The 18,709-nt window shown below is 37.1% G+C and overlaps 1 protein-coding gene across 3 annotated transcripts; it reads left to right on the top strand.

The window, feature by feature from the left end:
- The first annotated feature begins 126 nt into the window (after nucleotides 1-126).
- LOC145933615 (rab11 family-interacting protein 4A-like) lies at nucleotides 127-18,393 on the top strand. Of its 3 annotated transcripts, none has more exons than XM_083033476.1 (10): nucleotides 127-264; nucleotides 6,747-7,242; nucleotides 8,451-8,525; nucleotides 9,385-9,423; nucleotides 10,355-10,469; nucleotides 16,036-16,200; nucleotides 16,496-16,865; nucleotides 17,084-17,229; nucleotides 17,316-17,354; nucleotides 17,448-18,393. In XM_083033476.1, exons 2-10 carry the CDS (start codon nucleotides 6,818-6,820, stop codon nucleotides 17,568-17,570), a joined length of 1,497 nt encoding a protein of 498 aa, XP_082889602.1. In that variant the 5' UTR covers nucleotides 127-264; nucleotides 6,747-6,817; the 3' UTR covers nucleotides 17,571-18,393. The 3 variants fall into 3 exon arrangements, with proteins under 3 accessions (XP_082889602.1, XP_082889601.1, XP_082889603.1); XM_083033475.1 differs by having other exon boundaries at nucleotides 128-264; nucleotides 6,750-7,242; XM_083033477.1 differs by lacking the exons at nucleotides 127-264; nucleotides 6,747-7,242; nucleotides 8,451-8,525; nucleotides 9,385-9,423; nucleotides 10,355-10,469 and adding an exon at nucleotides 10,594-11,100.
- The last annotated feature ends 316 nt before the right edge of the window (nucleotides 18,394-18,709 follow it).

Raw genomic sequence — 18,709 nt, forward strand, 5'->3', positions numbered from 1 at the left:
AGCTACCTTCAGTTCGTCGCCGCCGATCGTCGCATCGTTGTCTTGTTCGCGCGTGTTTCTCGGCTGTCTACCTGTGCCCGCTTCTTTTTGGCAGTTGGCATCTCTCTCTTTTTTCCCTTCTCCGTTTACGCATAGCGTCGCGTTGTTAGCGTCCGCGGGTCATCTTCTATCGTGTCAGCACAGGTGTTTGGTGGCTTGTGAGATATATATATACACGGGGATACGTTGGCCGTTTATTGTGCCGCGACATAAGATCGACGTAAGGTGAGTCAATTTACAGGAATTTCACTTCCGTGCCGGGATGTCCGGAATCCGGTTAAACCTGCAAAGAATTCTTCGATCAGTCTGGCCCTCTTTCTCTCGGCGGACATCAATCTTTGATATTACATAATTTTTCAAAGCCAAGCTTTGAATCAGGATTTTATGGAAATTTTCTGCCATATTTGCATTTATAAACACTTGGGTCGCAGAAGAAAACCTTAGTTTTGATCGCGACTAACTTCAGGAGACCAGAAGATGCTTGAATATTTTTACTGGTGAGACAAATCGGTTTCAGATTAGTCGAAGAATGCGCCATTAATGCGATAAACATTGTACATTTGAAACACAAATACTGTTGTCGAGAGAGAGAGAGAGAGAGAGAGAGAGAGAAAGAGAAGGGGGACCAGTTTTAGAGATTCGTTAGTTTTCTCTGTTGATGTCGCGTGAATGTGTGAACGGATGTGAGTGGGATATTTAATGTCGCTTGACGCTGTCATTGTATAAATTATATTGTACAGATCTTCATTTCTTTGTGTAATATGTATAATTCTTTAGAGAGGGTTATTAATTATATATATGCAATTTTTGATGAGCGTGTTCAGTTTGGAAATAGAGCGTGCTCTCGTTCGATCTAGAATAGCGTTTTAATATCCTTCAACTTTGTGTTCATTTCGCATGACACATCGAAAAATAATCGCTCGAAAAAAAAAGGCGAAAAAAATTTAAAAATCCATATTTTTTTTCATGTCAATCAGTAATTCAATATTCACCGTGAATATTAGAAAGCATATATTTAAATTAAAAGCCATTTTTTATAAGAATGATCATGTAAAATAAATCGAGAAAATAAGATGCTTACAAGTTTACAACGAATAATGTAAAAAAAAGTAAATTATACGACTTGAAAATAAATATCGCGAGAGAATCGCTGATGGGAGGCCGGAAGACATTTAATCCGTTTGTCGACGAGCGATTTGATCCGGCAAATAGGACCGCGTGCGGATGCTGGATATTCGCGTTCGGGCGACAAGGATGGAATATCGGAAATATCTTGGCGCGCGCGTCAAAAAATATTTACGTGTTACGTCTCTCCCCCGTCTGCTCTAAATCTAAATATACAGGCGGGATGGAATTCTCGACTCTCCCCCCGGCGATTCGAAACGCATCTACGCATTCCGTTCCGAGTGACAAGTGCCTGGAGACCGAAACGCGCTGGTCCTCTCTCACAATGCTTGCGCGTGCTTATATAGTAAACAGCTCGGATCTGTAGCTCTCGTAATAAACGCCGGAGCGAGATTACACGGCACGATTGTAGGCCGATTTCCCCGCGTATCGTTTGTCAGTCGGGCAAAAATGCGAACTCGACACGAATCAGGTAATATGACACTTGCGAGAGTATTGAAAAAAAAAGTATATACATATAACGATTTACGAACAAGAGAGCTGCAAATACATTTATATTTTATTTGCTAATTTTTTATCAATTTATTTCTTTTTTTTTTCAAAAGTTCGAGTACGTATACGTATATATAAATAATATTTGCTCTCTTTTTTAATACATAATAATTTAATAAGTATTTGATTTAATAAATATATAATAATTTATAAATATATAATATATTTAATAATTTAATAAATATTAAATATTAATACATTTTTGAGTATTAATAAATTTACACATTATTAATAAATTTATTAGTACTAAAAAATTAAAGAAAAATAAATGTGTGTATACTAATTAAGTGCAATAGCTTCAAACATAGTATCTTGCATTGCACATTAATGACGTTTCTCGAATATTTATATAGAATTCCACGAATCTTTGCATTAGATATTGATTTTGCGAAACGAGGCTGGCTGTAAATACAAAGGTAGTATTTAAGTGTACCTAAGGAGCGAATGTGTATTGTATAGTATACGCAGGTTATTGGTTTCTCTAGTCAGTAACTTGGAATATATTTATGTAGAAGCTTAAATGTATGATACTATATCGTAGAATATTTATGCATTTTATCCTTGATCCGTTTTCAATTTCCAATCCATTGTGATGCGAGAATAATCCGCCGTTGATACTCCTTCGCTGAACGAATAATTTTGATTTGAATAATATTTTATGTAATGACCGCACACGATATTTAATCCTTCGATCTTTCCCGATTATTCTCGTTCTCCTTGAACGTCAACGTCCTCGATTAGGAACGCCGTTTTCGTTCGATCGATTTTTATTAATATACTTCCGCACTTTATTCGCTCTACTCGAATATATCAAGCATTTTCTGCAATACTCATTTTTATTTAGAAAATTACGAAACTCATGCAGTGGCATTACAGTTATATAAAAAGCCATACCATGTAATGATGTAAAAGACCGCAAAACGCAGTTTTTGGAATATAATTTTTTCTGAAATGAATAATTTACTAGCCAAAACTATATATAATAATTATTATAGAGGAATTAAATTTTTATATCGCTATTATATTCATATCTAAAGCAGATTTTATTTCAATCGAACTAATTTAAAAAAATGTACAATTTTTTTGTCTCTAAAAAAGAAAAACGTTGAAAAGAAAAGAAGAGACTCTTCTTGGGATATTTCGGAGTAAAAGGGTCCATGGACAATCGTATTCATGGTGATTCCCTTGAGTGGTAGTTTCTTTCGCTAGGCAAGACGATGCTATAGGTACTTTGATAGCGATAAATATAGACAAGTGCTATTTCGAAAGAGACAGAGATAGATAAAGAAAGGGAAACGCGTTTGGCAAAGCTCCAGCTAGCGCAGCTCGCCATAATACGATTATCGCATGTTAAAGTCTCTTTTGAACTTGACGGGTCACCTTTTACGGTGCACACATGTGCCACGAAACATGTGTGCGAATGATACCGTTCGATCGATTGTTAATGCGATATGCCGATGGTTCATCAACATTAGTACCGTTAGAACATTTTTATCTTTATCTTTTCCAAGTGCTGTTACAGACTCATAATTTTAATGATAGCTTCTTTGAAGTCGATCTTCTTTTAAGAAACATTTGTAGAATATCACTCACTATACTTTCATTTGATTATATATATTTTTTTAATTTAATATTAATTTTATTAATATTAATTAATATTAATTTTATCTGCGTGCAAAATAAATTTCTCAAAGAGCTAAATTTGCTCGCCGCAAATCTTAAAGCTTTGCTCCAAAGATTTTCACAAAAGTTTGTCTTTATAATTAGAATTGTTAAAATTAATTTACAGAATACTTTGATCTTTAATCTTGCACATCGTCATTCTATTTCGAACGAAATCCTTTCTTTATGCCTTTTTTCGCTGATTCATCGATAACGGTTTTGATTAAACGGTAAAGAATCGCTTTGTTTCTCCCGACTGATTAATGCTTTAAAATAAAAAAAACAAAAAAAACACGATGCATCACTTCTCGATAAGACGCATTTGGATTTTTAATGCGTCGAGTATTCGCACATACAATGAAAATTACGCACCTACCTCGCAGCTAATTACATGAAATCTTGGAGGTTTAGAAGCTTAAAATGCAGCCGCGTGACTCATGCGGAACGCAAAGGATCGAGATAAGAGAGCAAATAATATTCCCAATCACGTAACCACGCGCGGGAATCGTAAATAATTCATCTAGCCGGGTTGTTCTCTCCTTCGACGAGTTCGCTCTATTCACTCTACCGTGACTTCTCTGTCGCAGTTCTCACGCTTTGCTTTTACTTCTTCTCGCGTCTCGGGAATGCATACGTTTAAGAACTGACGGGAATCACGAGATCTCGTCGTCATTTCATGATCTGCTACGAGGCTGCGTTACCTCATTTGCCGAGTCGATATCAGCCAGGTATTGTGCAAGAAGAGAGCGAAAGATCGAAGGAGAGATTTTCTTTGTTTTATATTTGGCCTACGAGAGACGCAGATTAAATTTTTTTCGCAATCTGTATAAAGGAATTATGTTGTAATTCTGTCAAAATTTATAGAACATATTTATAATTAAGAGAAAACTTAATTAGCTCATAATTTCTCAATTATTATCCAGATGACGAAACCTGGAGAACGTTTTTCAGATCGTCTCGATTTTATATATAAATTTATTTCATTTATTAATGTTTGTTATTAATTATCAATGTCAGGTTTCTGTCGAGATCTATATGAAAGGATGTCAAAATTTATAGAACATATTTATAGTTCAGAGAGAAAATTTATTTTGCTTATAATTTCTCAATTATTATCCAGATGATGAAAGAAACTTGGAGAACGTTTTTCAGAAATTTATTGTCTCGATTTTATATATAAATTTATTTTTGGATGGTGTTATTAATTATCAATGTCAGTTTCTGTTGAGATCTGTATGAAAGAATTATGTTGATTCTGTCGAAATTTATAGAACATATTTATAATTAAGAGAAAACTTAATTAGCTTATAATTTCTCAATTATTATCCAGATGACGAAAGAAACTTGGAGAACGTTTTTCAGATCGTCTCGATTTTATATATAAATTAATTTCATTTATTAATGTTTGTTATTAATTATCAGTGTCAGGTTTCTGTCGAGATCTATAATTATAATTTCTCAATTATTATTCAGATGATGAAAGAAACTTGGAGAACGTTTTTCAGAAATTTATTGTCTCGATTTTATATATAAATTTATTTTTGGATGGTGTTATTAATTATCAATGTCAGTTTCTGTTGAGATCTGTATGAAAGAATTAAGTTGATTCTGTCGAAATTTATAGAACATATTTATAATTAAGAGAAAACTTAATTAGCTCATAATTTCTCAATTATTATCCAGATGACGAAACCTGGAGAACGTTTTTCAGATCGTCTCGATTTTATATATAAATTAATTTCATTTATTAATGTTTGTTATTAATTATCAATGTCAGGTTTCTGTCGAGATCTATATGAAAGGATGTCAAAATTTATAGAACATATTTATAGTTCAGAGAGAAAATTTATTTTGCTTATAATTTCTCAATTATTATCCAGATGATGAAAGAAACTTGGAGAACGTTTTTCAGAAATTTATTGTCTCGATTTTATATATAAATTTATTTTTGGATGGTGTTATTAATTATCAATGTCAGTTTCTGTTGAGATCTGTATGAAAGAATTATGTTGATTCTGTCGAAATTTATAGAACATATTTATAATTAAGAGAAAACTTAACTAGCTAATTTCTCAATTATTATCCAGATGACGAAAGAAACTTGGAGAACGTTTTTCACAAATGTATTGTCTCGATTTTTTGTGTAAATTTATTTTTGGATGTTGTTATTAATTGTCAATGTCAGTTTGTTGAGATCTATGTATATAAGAATTATGTTGATTCTGTTAAAATTTATAGAACATTTATAGTTAAGAGAAAACTTACTTAGCTTATAATAGAAACCGAGAATGTTTTTCTTGGAGAAATTTGTTGTCTGGAATTTTTTTATGTAAATAAATTTATTTTTAGATGTTATTAATTATTATTAATCAGATTTCTGCTGAGATCTACATGAGAAAAATTATGTTGATTCTGTTAAAATTTATAGAACATTTATAGTTAAAAGAAAACTTCTAATTTCTCAGTAATTATCGAGATGATGAAGAAACCTGAAGAACGTTTTTCCTGGAGAAATTTGTTGTCTTAGTGTTTTATATAAAATTTTTAGATGTTATTAATTATCAACGTCTGCTGAGTTTATGAGATCTATATGAATTATGTCCATTATATTAAAATTTATGGAACATTTATAGTTAAGAGAAAATTTAACGTAGCTTATAATTCCTCAATAATTACCCAGATGATGAAGAATGTTTTTCCTGGAGAAATTTCTTGTCTGGGTCCTCTATGTTAATTTTATTTTTGACTGTTGCTATTAATTATCAACGTCAGGTTTTTATTGAAAAATCAAAATTTCGTTACAATCCCGTTTTACGTGGCTGTATTATCTTATTAACATATAATTGACATATATCAGCTGATTTTATCAGCATTGCAAAAAGAAGCTCTAAGCTGAAGAATCAAGAGAAACTAAGCTTAAACTGTTTCAAAATTGCAATCGAACAATTAGATATTATTTTTGCTGCGCATTTTTATCCCGAAATTAATATAAACAATATAAATATATAAAACATATAAGACTGCTATCTCGATATACCGAGAGACTCTCAGCGACGCAGGTTTTTATCCCATCATTATTTCGAGCAAAGGGACAAAAGACAATTTTTTTTCTCTCAAGACCAGCGATGTGAGTCCGCCTAGGTATATGTAAAAAAGGATCTTGCGATACAAGTTCACCTCGACCCCGACTCCTGAGTTCGAGAGAGGAGAAGTTCTCGCGGGCAACGACTCGTGCGACTCCCATATATATATATATATATATATTTCTCTTTCTCTTTCTCTCTACCTCTTCCGCTGCACCGCTACTTACTCCCGAAGCGGACGCTCCTGGCATACCTTGGGCCTGACTCACGAACCTGGTGTTTCAGCAGCAGCGGATGAGAGCGAGTTCCCCCGGCCCCGGTCGACACATGCTCGGATCCTGCGGAGGTGAAGGAGGATGGTGAGCTCCCGCACGTCCGACGCCAACGTCACGTCCACCGCTGACGCCGGCGGCGCGGCCAACGGGGCGGGCATCGTCGACGGCGGCGGAGCGGCGTCGTCGACGGCGACAGACGGCGACGACCACCGGGAGTGGAGTCAGAGCGGCCCGGCGTCCCTCTCGATGTCAACCGATCTGCGCGATCTCGTCATCTCGCACCTCTCGGACTCCGGACGTTACTCATCGACGAGTCCGGAGCATCATCATCGTCATCAGGAGACGGCGACGAACGGCGTCGCCACGATCAAGATCGGCTGCCACGACGAGGAGGAGAGCTACGAGGGCTTCGGCTCCGTCGAGGGTGACTCCCTCGTCGACGACGGGCCGGATTCACCGGGTGGCAGCAGCTCCGCGCCCTCGCCGACCGGTACCAATTCTCGCAGGTGAGAGATCTCGACGCGAGGTTTCGTTGTGGAAGACCCACTTCTCCTGTGGAGGACGCATACATGTATACATACAATGTGGGACGAGCGATTAGTTTGCGATAGAATAGAATAGCATTTCTTTGTATTCGCTAAACGGTGTATAGCAATTTGTTATCGACATTTTATCGATACCTGAATAATTTTGCGGCTATTGAGAAAGTCGGGACACACGCGAGATATGTCGAATTAAATAAATTCACTCGAGAATAAAATGAAAAGTATATATAAGAAGAGAATTCGCGCGATATAAATATATTAATTATATGTGTGAAAACTTATTTCTATGAAATCAAGTATCTAATCATTAATATTAACAATAAGAAGTTTTAAGAAGAAAGTTTTATATTACATAAAATTTATATAATCTTTAGTTTTAATTGGCAAAATTGAGAGAGATTGGTTTTTCACGACTTTTATATATAATATTTTCTTTTTTAATCTCTTTTAAATTATTTCAATAAATCGGATATTTAAAAGTTTACGGAGTGTATCCGTAATTTGGAATCGCTTTACGGTTCTGATCTAGGCAAGAAGAGAGCATAGCGAGCTTGGTCTTTTATTATGTCAATTGCTTCCTGCCGTTATTCGCTCGATACGTAACATTAGTCGCGGAACGTGTAGCGAGTTCTTTCCGAAGCTGAATATACGGCAGAAACATTAAAATCTAGCGTATAATTCGAAACGTGTCCGTGTATTACGGCTGGATGGGTTATTATGTAAGAGCAGCGTTGCATACAATGTGTCTATCACCTTGGAACAATACCGACTGACTTGCTATCTGTGTACACAAGTCACACAAGTTACGTAATAATGGCGATGTATTTTGAAGAGTGCTTTACGGTACTCTTGCGTGTATGTATGCATGTGTGTGATAAAGGATTCTCAACAATTGAAATCTCTCAACCGCGTGATTTCCTATTCAATCGCGTCACCTTTTTTTTCCTCAACACCTACTAAGGTTTGCCCTAACTTTAACTTCAAATATTTAGCTACTTTCGATCTTCTATGCAGTGTTACTTCGTATCTACTGTTATGCAATGAAAACTTTGATATGCATTTATTTTAATGAAACGTCTCGCGATGACAACCGTATATTGTACTTTATGAAATTTTGCCGATCTTGCAGACTCGTCACGTTTACATTTCCCTATTCCTTGATGTTGTAGAAATCCGAGAAGTCCGAACTCCACGGTTGGAAGACATTCCTGGCTGCGCACTTCGCTGCGGAGAACGCCTCCTTGGTAAGAGAGACACAACTTTGGTCAAGAGCAAGCGCGACGTAAATGCATATAGGCGGCCGCGTAATTTCCCGCGTCTCTTCGCGGGAGAGAATTTCCGCCGTTTATTCTTCAAAACCGCGACGGCGAGACATTGATAGACGGCCCGGTGCGTCTCGGCGCTGCGTTGCGTGCGAAAAAAGGTCTCGTGGGAAAGCGACTGACGACGTTAAATAACCGGTTCGCGTTAACGCACAACGAGGGATAAGGAACTATAGTTAAATTTCTCAAAAAGAAAGAACCACTCGTATATCTCCGGTTATCTATAACAAAATTAGTACTTTTAATGATATTTTTGGTTCTTAATATTTCGGTTTGGTGTCTATAATTTTTAATTTGCTCAAAATATAAGAAATATAGGAAATTTTGAGTTATAGAAAAAGATTATTTTTTTTTAGTAATATTTAGATTTTTTTGTAATATATATATTTGTAAAATTTTTCTATTTCACTTGTAATTATAAAATATCTTATTTGTAATAATGAATAGCAGTAGTTATTACTGCGGGATTTGAAAGGAAGCGAATTCGATTGCTATTTGGCGATATATATATGTATATAATCTATGTATATTTATCGTAATTACTCACTGCTCTGTTATGGAAGCTACAATTTGGCTTGTAATCAAAGTTTTACATCTACATCTGATCGTGAAACTTGGCACTATGCGATCAACAAGTTAGAAACGCAATAGAACTCGTTCAAAAGTAATCTATAAATACGTATAATAATAGTCATATATGTTATTACGGATAACATTTATAAATACTATATAGATTTATATATATACATATTAAAGAAAATATTTTTGTATTTGTTTTCAGTTCGAGCAGAAAGAGACTCAGCTCCAACGCCTTGGCGAGGTAAGAATATGTGATTTTTCTATAAAATTAATACGTATAAAGAAATTTAAGCAATAATTAATTAAAAAAAAAAAAAAAATTAAATCTGCTCTCTTTTCTAAAGGATACGAATTGAAGTTTCAAACTCTTAATGCGACCTAAAACTTTTTTTCCGTAAATGTCTATTAAAAAAATCGGTGCATTCACTTGATCGGCGTTTCTATGAGCATTCTGAATAAAATAATTGTTTCTCTTTTTCTGCTATCTCTCGCGCTTTAATTGCCCCGACGCACGCAAAAGGAAAAGAGTAACCCGGACAAAACAGTTCACCGGCCGTAGGATGATGCTACTGCATCAACGCTAATAATTCCAGACATCGCTCCTTTCACGGAACTCGAATCGACGGACTTTCTAAAACGTGGGCGTGTTTCTCTGTTACGTTAACTTATGTTTCATACCCGCGATACTTCGATATTCGCGCTTCCTTCCACGCTACCGTTGTTCCTCCTCCGAATTACGTGCCTTATCCGCTCGCCAAAGTGGTAAACATTAGACATGCTCACGTACGATAATCCAAGAGGCTATAAAAAAAAAGAAAAAGACAAGTTTGGAAAATTATAAATTATTTTTCGTGTGTGTCTTTTCGATACAAAATAAATACACAGAAAACTTATCTTTTAATTGCGAGAACTTTCACAATTTATCTTTCAATTTTAATTGAAAGAACTTTCACACAAGTCACTACTTGCTTAATAATCATCAGTGATTAATTACTTTTTTTCAAGTTGGAATATTTATATTTTTGATTATGCATTATCTTTACAAAATTTATACTTTCTATAGATTATCATATGTGAATAATATGCTTAATTAATATTTCCAAATAGAGTAATTTTCTGAAAAGGTGATTCCTTTGCGAAATTCTAAAGAAATTCTTACGTGACATTTGCAGCCAGCTTTATCGCAGTGGCAGCTTCAACAGCCCAGGAATGGGCTCAAACTACGATGCTGCGGATGATGTATACAGCGACGTATCTTTGGAGGACGTGATAGATCTCAGCCACAAAGTGAGTAAGACACAATCATCCATATAAATAATAATTTTTCATCCGCACTTTAAAATCAGAAATTCCATCGCATAAACTCTCGCAATTTCTTCTTCGAACGAGTGCAATTTTTCGAGTACGCTGAAACAAATAAAAAGCATCATCATCTGTCAATTTTCGATTGGGGGGAAGTGTTAACTTCTGTTAACCTGTTTAGAAATTTTGATCCAAATTTTTGGTTCGTTTTTAACTAATATTTGGAAAAAAAAATCTTCAAAAGTGTTAGATGTGCGCGACACGTTCCTGGCGATCCTACAACGGCGCGCATCGAGATCCCGACAGGAATCATCATCAGCATCCCGCGGTACAGCCTCCCCATCCCGCCCCCTATCCGTTTTATCTCCCTCCCCCCTATCCGCGTCATCCTCTGTACGATCCGTACGCGGCGTATCATTATCCAGGCTCATTTTATCCGCCGTGTTACGCCCAACGTGACACCACTAAGGAGGTGACCGCGGTTTGGTCCTGGTCCGTCGTCCTCTTCCTCATCTTTCTCGTGATCGTTTTGATCGGGATCGTTTATCGCGGCTTCTCCCGCGAAACCCGACGAAAGATCGCCCTCTGGCTACGCTTGCACAGGTTTCAACCGCAGGTAATCTCGCCTCTCGATTATATTTCGCAATCTAGCTGTCGTCACGGTCTTGCAAAATTAATTCGATCGGACCGCATGAAAGAAATAGCCTCGCAGATTTAAATCGCTCGCAGTCTATATATCTTGTGGTTTATATCTAATTAGCCTACATAATTATTTAAATTTTTTTTACATGCAACAGGGGCGGATGCTGTTCGATTGACTTGAAATTAATTAAAATTATACATATACATTTGTATATTCTATATATAAATTTTTATATAACATATATAAATTATAAAAATTATATTAATATATTATATACATATAATAACTGTATATAAAAATTTATTTAACATATATCTATAATTTTTTATTAACAATTCTTTTCCCGAATGACGCAATTCTGTACGAAAAGACTAATTTATTCCGAGACTGCAGGGATGAGTCACAAGATGTGACATCACGATCTGGTACGATTGATGACGAATTTTTAGAGAAGGCTCAAATTTCAATTCAGTAATAATATACGAATCCGCCCCTGTATATAAAAAAGATAAACTAAATGCAAATCCTCGTTTCTCTTATCAGTTTAATTCGTTTCCGATTTATTCGATAAAGAGAGAGAGGACAGAGACACACGCAGATAACGCACGCCGTACTTTTTTCGCCCACTTTATGCACAGGGCTTTATTCGCGGGGACCGAGTCCCGTAAAGCGGTCGATTTCCCTTCCCGAGGAACCTGCGCTGATCCTGTCCATGTCTTTCTCGGCTCGTATATAGACCGCGAGGATGGAGACGAAGCAAGACGCGGCTCAGAACTGTCCGCCGGAATTTCTCCGGTGCGAAACCGAGCGAAATGGAGACGATGGCCAGGTCTCCCACGAGGATCGCGGCGAGTCCTCTTCGCTGACAGATAGGATGATAACGAAGGCGCTCGATAATCCTGATTACGAGGAGGAGGACGATGACGAAGACGATCGGTACGGGAGCGAGAATGAAGAGAGCGATCGGAACGCGATTATCGTGAGACCAGGATCGCTCCATCGATATTTATATATTTCATAATTTTGAAGCGTGTGAAGGATGAGAAATTAAGAAGAGAGATATGTATAAACGAGCGAATATCGAGCGGTTAACGAAAGCAAGTAATTAATTTCGGAAAAGATGGTCATTTCTAAATTCGGTATTATGTGTAATTTAATTGAGCTAAATTTAGAGACAAATTATAAAGAAGCGACATTTAATTAATAACGAGATATATCGATAAAATTAAATAATTAAAAAACATTTATATATAAATAATGCACGAAAGTAAAACCAAATAAAACAAATTAAAAAAAAAACATTTTTAAAGTATTACAAGTTTAATAAAAGAGGAGTTTCCGCAAATCGCGTTTGCATTATCGCGAATAAATGTAGAGATCTGCGTGTTTGATCCGATGCCATCAAAATTATATATCGATCTTTATATTTGATATTTCTATTCCTAGTTAATAATTGCGAAATTTCACATTCTGTAGATAATTTCGCGTGAGAGAAACAGATGCCAATCGCATATATTGCATGTACAATGATGACGTTGTCGCGGAATGGATCGTCAGTTAAATTGGCAAGTTCGCACGTGTGTTCACGTAAAATAAATAACACACGTAATAGCAAAAGATACGATTCCGTTTAAATAATATATCTCGAAAGAAAATTCTCGGCCGAACTTTTTTCATAATGGAGTCGCAAAAAATCTCGCGGAATTCTACCGCGAAAGAAATATGAGTCGCGATAGCCGGCAAAATTCGCAAATCGTATTTTTTACGACTTTGCAAGCAGATTCGTGAGTAAATTTCGACGCGATTACACATATAAGATCGCAGAAAGGAAATAAATATTCGCATATATGGGCTGTTGCGCGCAATCTAGAGGTCTGCTCGGATGGAGAGGCTGGTCCTTCGTGAGTTTTCTATTAATCGCGGGCTGGATCGTTTATCTGGCATGCAAGGCTTACAAAAGTTGGACGTCCACGTCGGGCGCGAGGTGATCTTCCATGACGATATCGTAATGCACATTTTCTGTTCACGAGGAAATAATTCATGGCTGGAAGTATAATCCAAACGACTCATCGAACAAGCGGCGACTCGGGCTTGAAAATTCCTCGCGTGAGTTTCTAAAAAAATAAAACAATATTAATTAAAAAATAAAATATTAATATTTTTTAAATTAATATTATTTTAATTAATATTATATAATGTATATAATATTTATTAATATAATATTAATTAAAAATTGTAAACAAATATTGATGACATATTAAATAGCGAGAAAAAGAATATTAGTATCATGTAATAGTGATCAGATTAGATTATCGTGTAATAATAATTGAATATAACGTCTATAGGAGATACAATTAAGCGCGGTGCGAGCTTCGACGATGACATGATGACAATATATGTAAGCACATGCGCGATACTATATGTGCAACTTTGACATGTGACACACTTGCGGTGACGACGAAGCGCGAGTTATCGTCTCCAACATTAATCTGAAAAATATCCTCCGCCGATGATCGCTCATCAACACCGAACCTAAGTCGAATATATCCGGAGTAATTAAGGGGGCGTGTATTATTATTATCATCATCGAGTGTGTATGTATGTGTGCTTATCGACAACGTGATATCGCTGACGTCCACAAATAATATGCACGACTCCGATTACTCGGCGCAATATATCAAAATCGAAAGGAAGGGAGGATTAAAAACTATACTCGAAAAAAAGAGTTTACTCGGGAATGTCAAATTCGAAGTAACTTTACGATGACGAGTTCTTTCTTTCGTGCGGAGAAAATGAGCTTTCGCGATTCCGTCATCGCGAATAAATATAGATACGCGCTTCGCGTGTCTACCGCATCGGAATGTATGCCTAACGGATATAAAACATCGATTTCTGTCGTCCCGTTTCGGCGACATTTTCCACGCGAATGTGTGTCGTGAGAAGAGGAGGCGTACAATAAGGGCGGGCTAGAGAGCGTTCAGCGTAACGCGGCGGAGCTGTCAAGTCGCGAGTGCCAGGAGTTAGCCGACACGTGGTATGGAGCGCACAAATAGCCTCGGCGGTGACTACACCCGGCCTGCCTGCGGTGGGCGATCAGATAGAGAGGAAGAGAGAGAGACAGAGAGAGAGAGACAGAGAGAGAAGAAGAAGCATTACGAGCGCGAACGAACGACGGCGGACTTGGAATATATTCCTGGCGCGTAGAAACCGCACAGAGGAGACATTGCTGTGGAAGTGCGCTCGTGTTTCTCGCCCAGAAGGAGGCCCAAAGTCAAGCATCTTCGATGAGTATCAGCGCGACGCTGTCGCACGTCGCGACGAAGCAGGTGACAGCGACGACGACGACGACGTTGACGACGAGGAATCCGCGCGGGGATGACCAAGTGCGCTTGCGATGATACAGGCGATGACGTGACGCGATAACCGGGTCTACCGCGCCGCGCGATGGAGCTGAACTTTTGCGAGGAGACGATCGATCCGTCCTTTTCCGGGGAGGGGCCGTCGTCCGGACCCGGAGCCGGCCTCGAGTATGACCTGTGGGAGGGTCAGTTCCAATTCGTAGGACACCAGACATCGTCGCCGCCGTCGCCGCTTTGCAACGATCGACAGCCGCCTCCTCGTCGTCGCGGGCACCGGCTCAGCGAGCAAGTAAGAGGAACGATGTCTCATCTCTTGGGCGGTCCGATTTGTCATCTCGCGAGGATTTTTAATTCCCTGCAAATCAATTTAATTGTCAGCGTGGCGGAAGCGAAAAAAAAAATGTATTTTATCATTATTTTGTGTGTGTATGTGTGTTTGTGCGTACGTATATCGCGTATCTATTTTTGCAAATGAATATAGATCTTCTAGTGCGTCTTCAGCATCGAGATGCGAGTCTAAAATGAAGATATATCTATTTCATTTTTGCATTAGAGATATTTCGCATTATTTTAGTGATATTCGCAATTAATATTCATTATTGAAGGCTGCCACGTGGAGAATAGCATAATTGTAACGAGTTTATGTATGTACGACGTCTATATATGTATAAATTCGTTATAATTGTGCTATTCTCCATGTGATATCTTTTAATAATGGAGATAATGATGCAAATATAATATATATATAAATTAAAAAAAAAATATATATATATATATATATATATATCTGAATCATACTGATATCAACTTGATTATCTTTATCGCGAGCGATATTATTCAATAATCGCAGGTAGGGAGAGGATTATCTCGCGCAATATCAGCACTATTATGACATAATAACTGCGAAATATAATCGAACGGCCGCAAAAACACTAGGTATTTCATCGTGTTTTCTCGAACTTGCCTGCGAAACAAGCCGAGTTTGGGTAAAGAAGGTCGTAAGTAGTATTCTCTACTCGTTTCCATTGATATCTGCATTTTCATTGATAGTCGCGCTGGCGTAAGCAAGCGTGCAACGCTCTTTAAAGGGAGTTCGCATTTTCTTCAATACACTTTCTCTTCGCACGATACTACGCCTACGTGTTATTTTATATGCATCCATTAATGTCGATCAGCACTCTCGACTTCGATGATTCGTCATTTTCGCGGCTGAAACCTTTTGAACCTTTCATGGCATCTGGAGAAGAGAGGAGGAAGAAGGGAAGCGTAGACGTCTTAATATTCTCCTATAATTCCATCTAATTAGATGTGACTTATTCCAGCTTTCAATCACATGCATTATTTTTAAACATTATAATTTAAAAAACATTGTTATAGTCAGGTGAAATAGATAACACCTATATTTTTTACTAATATACTGCTTCATTTGTTTGACACTTATTTATACTGTAAAAAATGAACTCGCTCCAGAGAGAGAGAGAGACTCCCTGGAGTGAATAGCGATAATTTGCAATTGTTTCGCGTTTAACTCGTCTTCTAAATGCCACAGGTTCAAATGATTCAGGAGCAAATGGATGCCTTAGCGGACACCAAGTCGGTCGGCGAAGAGAGGTACGCTCGAGCGAAGCAGGAAAATGCGACGTTACAGGCGCGCATACTAATGCTCGAGGAGGCGGCCAAAGACGCGGAAACGAGGGCCGAGGAGAGGCTTCAAGTGAGTCATTTTGTCCATCGGCCGAAGCTGTATCTAAAGCGAACTTCACGAATAAAATAGATCCTTACTCACTCTAATAAGATACAAATTAACATCTGCATTTTGCGTAAACTTCACGTCATTTTCGCCTCTGTATTCCTCAAAGTTTTTTCGTAGACTGAAGTAAAACTATATGTAAAAAATATGTATACTTCTCAAAACAGAATTTTTATTTACGCGTCTTTTAATTACAATTTTATTCTTTTAATTGATGAATTTATTCTTTTAATTACCATTTTTTTCCGCATTATTATAGACCGAGCAACGAAGGCATCGGGAATGGGCAGGTCGTTTGGAGCGCGAGCGACAGTTGCAGCTGGAGAATTACGCCATCAAACTGCAGGCCGCGGAGCTGGACAGTTCCAGCCTGAGGGACGAGATCGCGAGAGTGCGCGAGCAGCTCGAGAGAGCGAGGGCGGACAAGACGCGGCTCGAAAACGATCTCCGGGATGCCAGGAGGGAAGCGGACGCCGCGCGCGAAAGTGAACGTCACGCGATAAGCCGAGCTAACGAGGCTCATCATCAGCTGGACGCTATGAGAGAGGAACTTTCGTTACGGAGCGAGGATCAACAGAGGCTCGAGGAACTCGTGCAGCAGGTGGTTCAACTTCAAGCTCGAAATAAAAGTACGTTTCACTGTTGTAACCACGAATTATTGTAATATTTGTTTTCGCTTCTCGACAAAATTTTGTAATTTTATTTAAAATTTTTCTCATCAAAAAAAGAGATTAAATTTTCATATCTTAATATAAAATACATAAAAAGTAATACAAATGTAAATCTTAGTTCTTAACAAATGTTACCTTAATAAATGAGACTCTATGTGATGTTTCATCGATTTCAGGTTTGGAAGAATCTCGAGACGAACTGCAGGCTGCTGCGGCGTTGCAGGCAGGTCGTGAACTTTTGATGCTGAATCCTTGTAACAATAACGCTGAGAAAGGTCCTAGTCTCGCTGTGGAATTGTTGGCTGGCATGAATCCTGACCAGGTATTTGTTTAAGATACACAGATGTTTGAGGTTCCTCTGCAAGCAAATATTTAATATTAACACGGACTTTCTAAAAATTTTTATAGATCGATGGAGAGTTTAGCGAACCGGGCACAATGGCTGAAGTATGTATTCAAGTTAATCTAGAATTTTACAATTTTATTGCATACGCATTCTCAAAACAGTCTGATTAATCTTGACATATTTTATCGTTACAGTTGAAACAAGCCCTGAAGGAACAGCAAGAAGTAAACACACAATTGAGAACGTACATCGATGGGATATTACTAAACATTGTGGAAAATTATCCTCAATTACTAGAAGTGAAGCAAACACACTGAAATGTAGTGCATAGAAATTATCGTTAAACTCTAAATACCATGGAGGCAAATTGTTATCTTTCTTCGTCGAATTCAAGATTGAAACTTGGATTGGAAGTCGGCTGATATATGATTATATTTTATATATGAAATATTTTTTAACGCGTAAAAAAATCAATTTTAATCCAAGGTTTTCTCAAGATGATAATATCAGAACAATGTGAAATCCTGAAGAAAGATGTCTAGAAGAAACTTTGACATTTTTTTCTTCGTTTTTGTATGTCTTAACAATATTTTTTATTGTTAAGATGCAACAATAAAATATATTTGTTGCATTGTCTAGATCGGAATGTGTTTTTGATAATTAATGCTCTAGGCAAAGTGTGCAGTGACGTAGGAGGGACAATTTTTCGATTGCTTTCCTTTTCGAAGCGAACTTTGCATCACATATTGTCCGCGAATCTTCGAGTCGATTTACCACTGCCGTTGTTGCTAAGTTTTATCGCGCAAATTTGTTGTTACCAGAGTGGTGAGCCTATCTTAATTATACGAATAGCTAACACTTCAAAACACAAGAGATCGTTCAAGTACTTGTATACATCAACGATAGTGTTATCAAGTGTTAAATGGAATATATACATTTCTACATATACATATATATACATACGTGACAACGGAGACGCAACTGTGCTATGTGTCGCGAAAACTGTGATGCGTTATAGTACCTTTTAAACTAAAAAAATTTAGTATCAGCAATACACACCTATACAATATAGGTGAAAATCTTGTACTCTGGATCTTTATACCGAAAGTTAGTAATTGTGATTAAATAATTATATTTTGATACTTGTTTTCTCTTCTCCTTCTCTTTCTTTTCAAAATTATTGCAACCAAAGAAAAAACAGGAAGTCTAATAAACATTCTCTTTCCTTTTCTTCTCTTTCTCCTTTTCTTTTCTCCAAAATTATTGCAACAAAAGAAAAAACAGGAAGTCTAATATTTTTGAAAGATTTTTTTACATGTGTATCAAAAGATACACTTATAAAATAATTGATGCGTTCTGTTAAAGTCAATTATTGTATTTTATATTTATGACATTGTTGGTAACGATCAAGACAACTTTGTACTCAGGTTCTAGGACTCGGTCACATAGGACACAT

The sequence above is a fragment of the Prenolepis imparis genome, unplaced genomic scaffold (genome assembly GCF_030444845.1).
Source record: "Prenolepis imparis isolate NDT839.2.m4 unplaced genomic scaffold, iyPreImpa1.0 SCAF_3, whole genome shotgun sequence".
Lineage (NCBI taxonomy): Eukaryota > Metazoa > Arthropoda > Insecta > Hymenoptera > Formicidae > Prenolepis > Prenolepis imparis.

Excerpts from the sequence above, each read along its gene's own strand:
- LOC145933615 (XM_083033476.1), top strand. The coding sequence starts at position 6,818 with ATGGTGAGCTCCCGCACGTCCGACGCCAACGTCACGTCCACCGCTGAC. Across the intron at positions 16,201-16,495 it reads GGGCCGAGGAGAGGCTTCAA|ACCGAGCAACGAAGGCATCG; the intron begins GTGAGTCATTTT and ends GCATTATTATAG. Across the intron at positions 17,230-17,315 it reads CTGGCATGAATCCTGACCAG|ATCGATGGAGAGTTTAGCGA; the intron begins GTATTTGTTTAA and ends AAATTTTTATAG.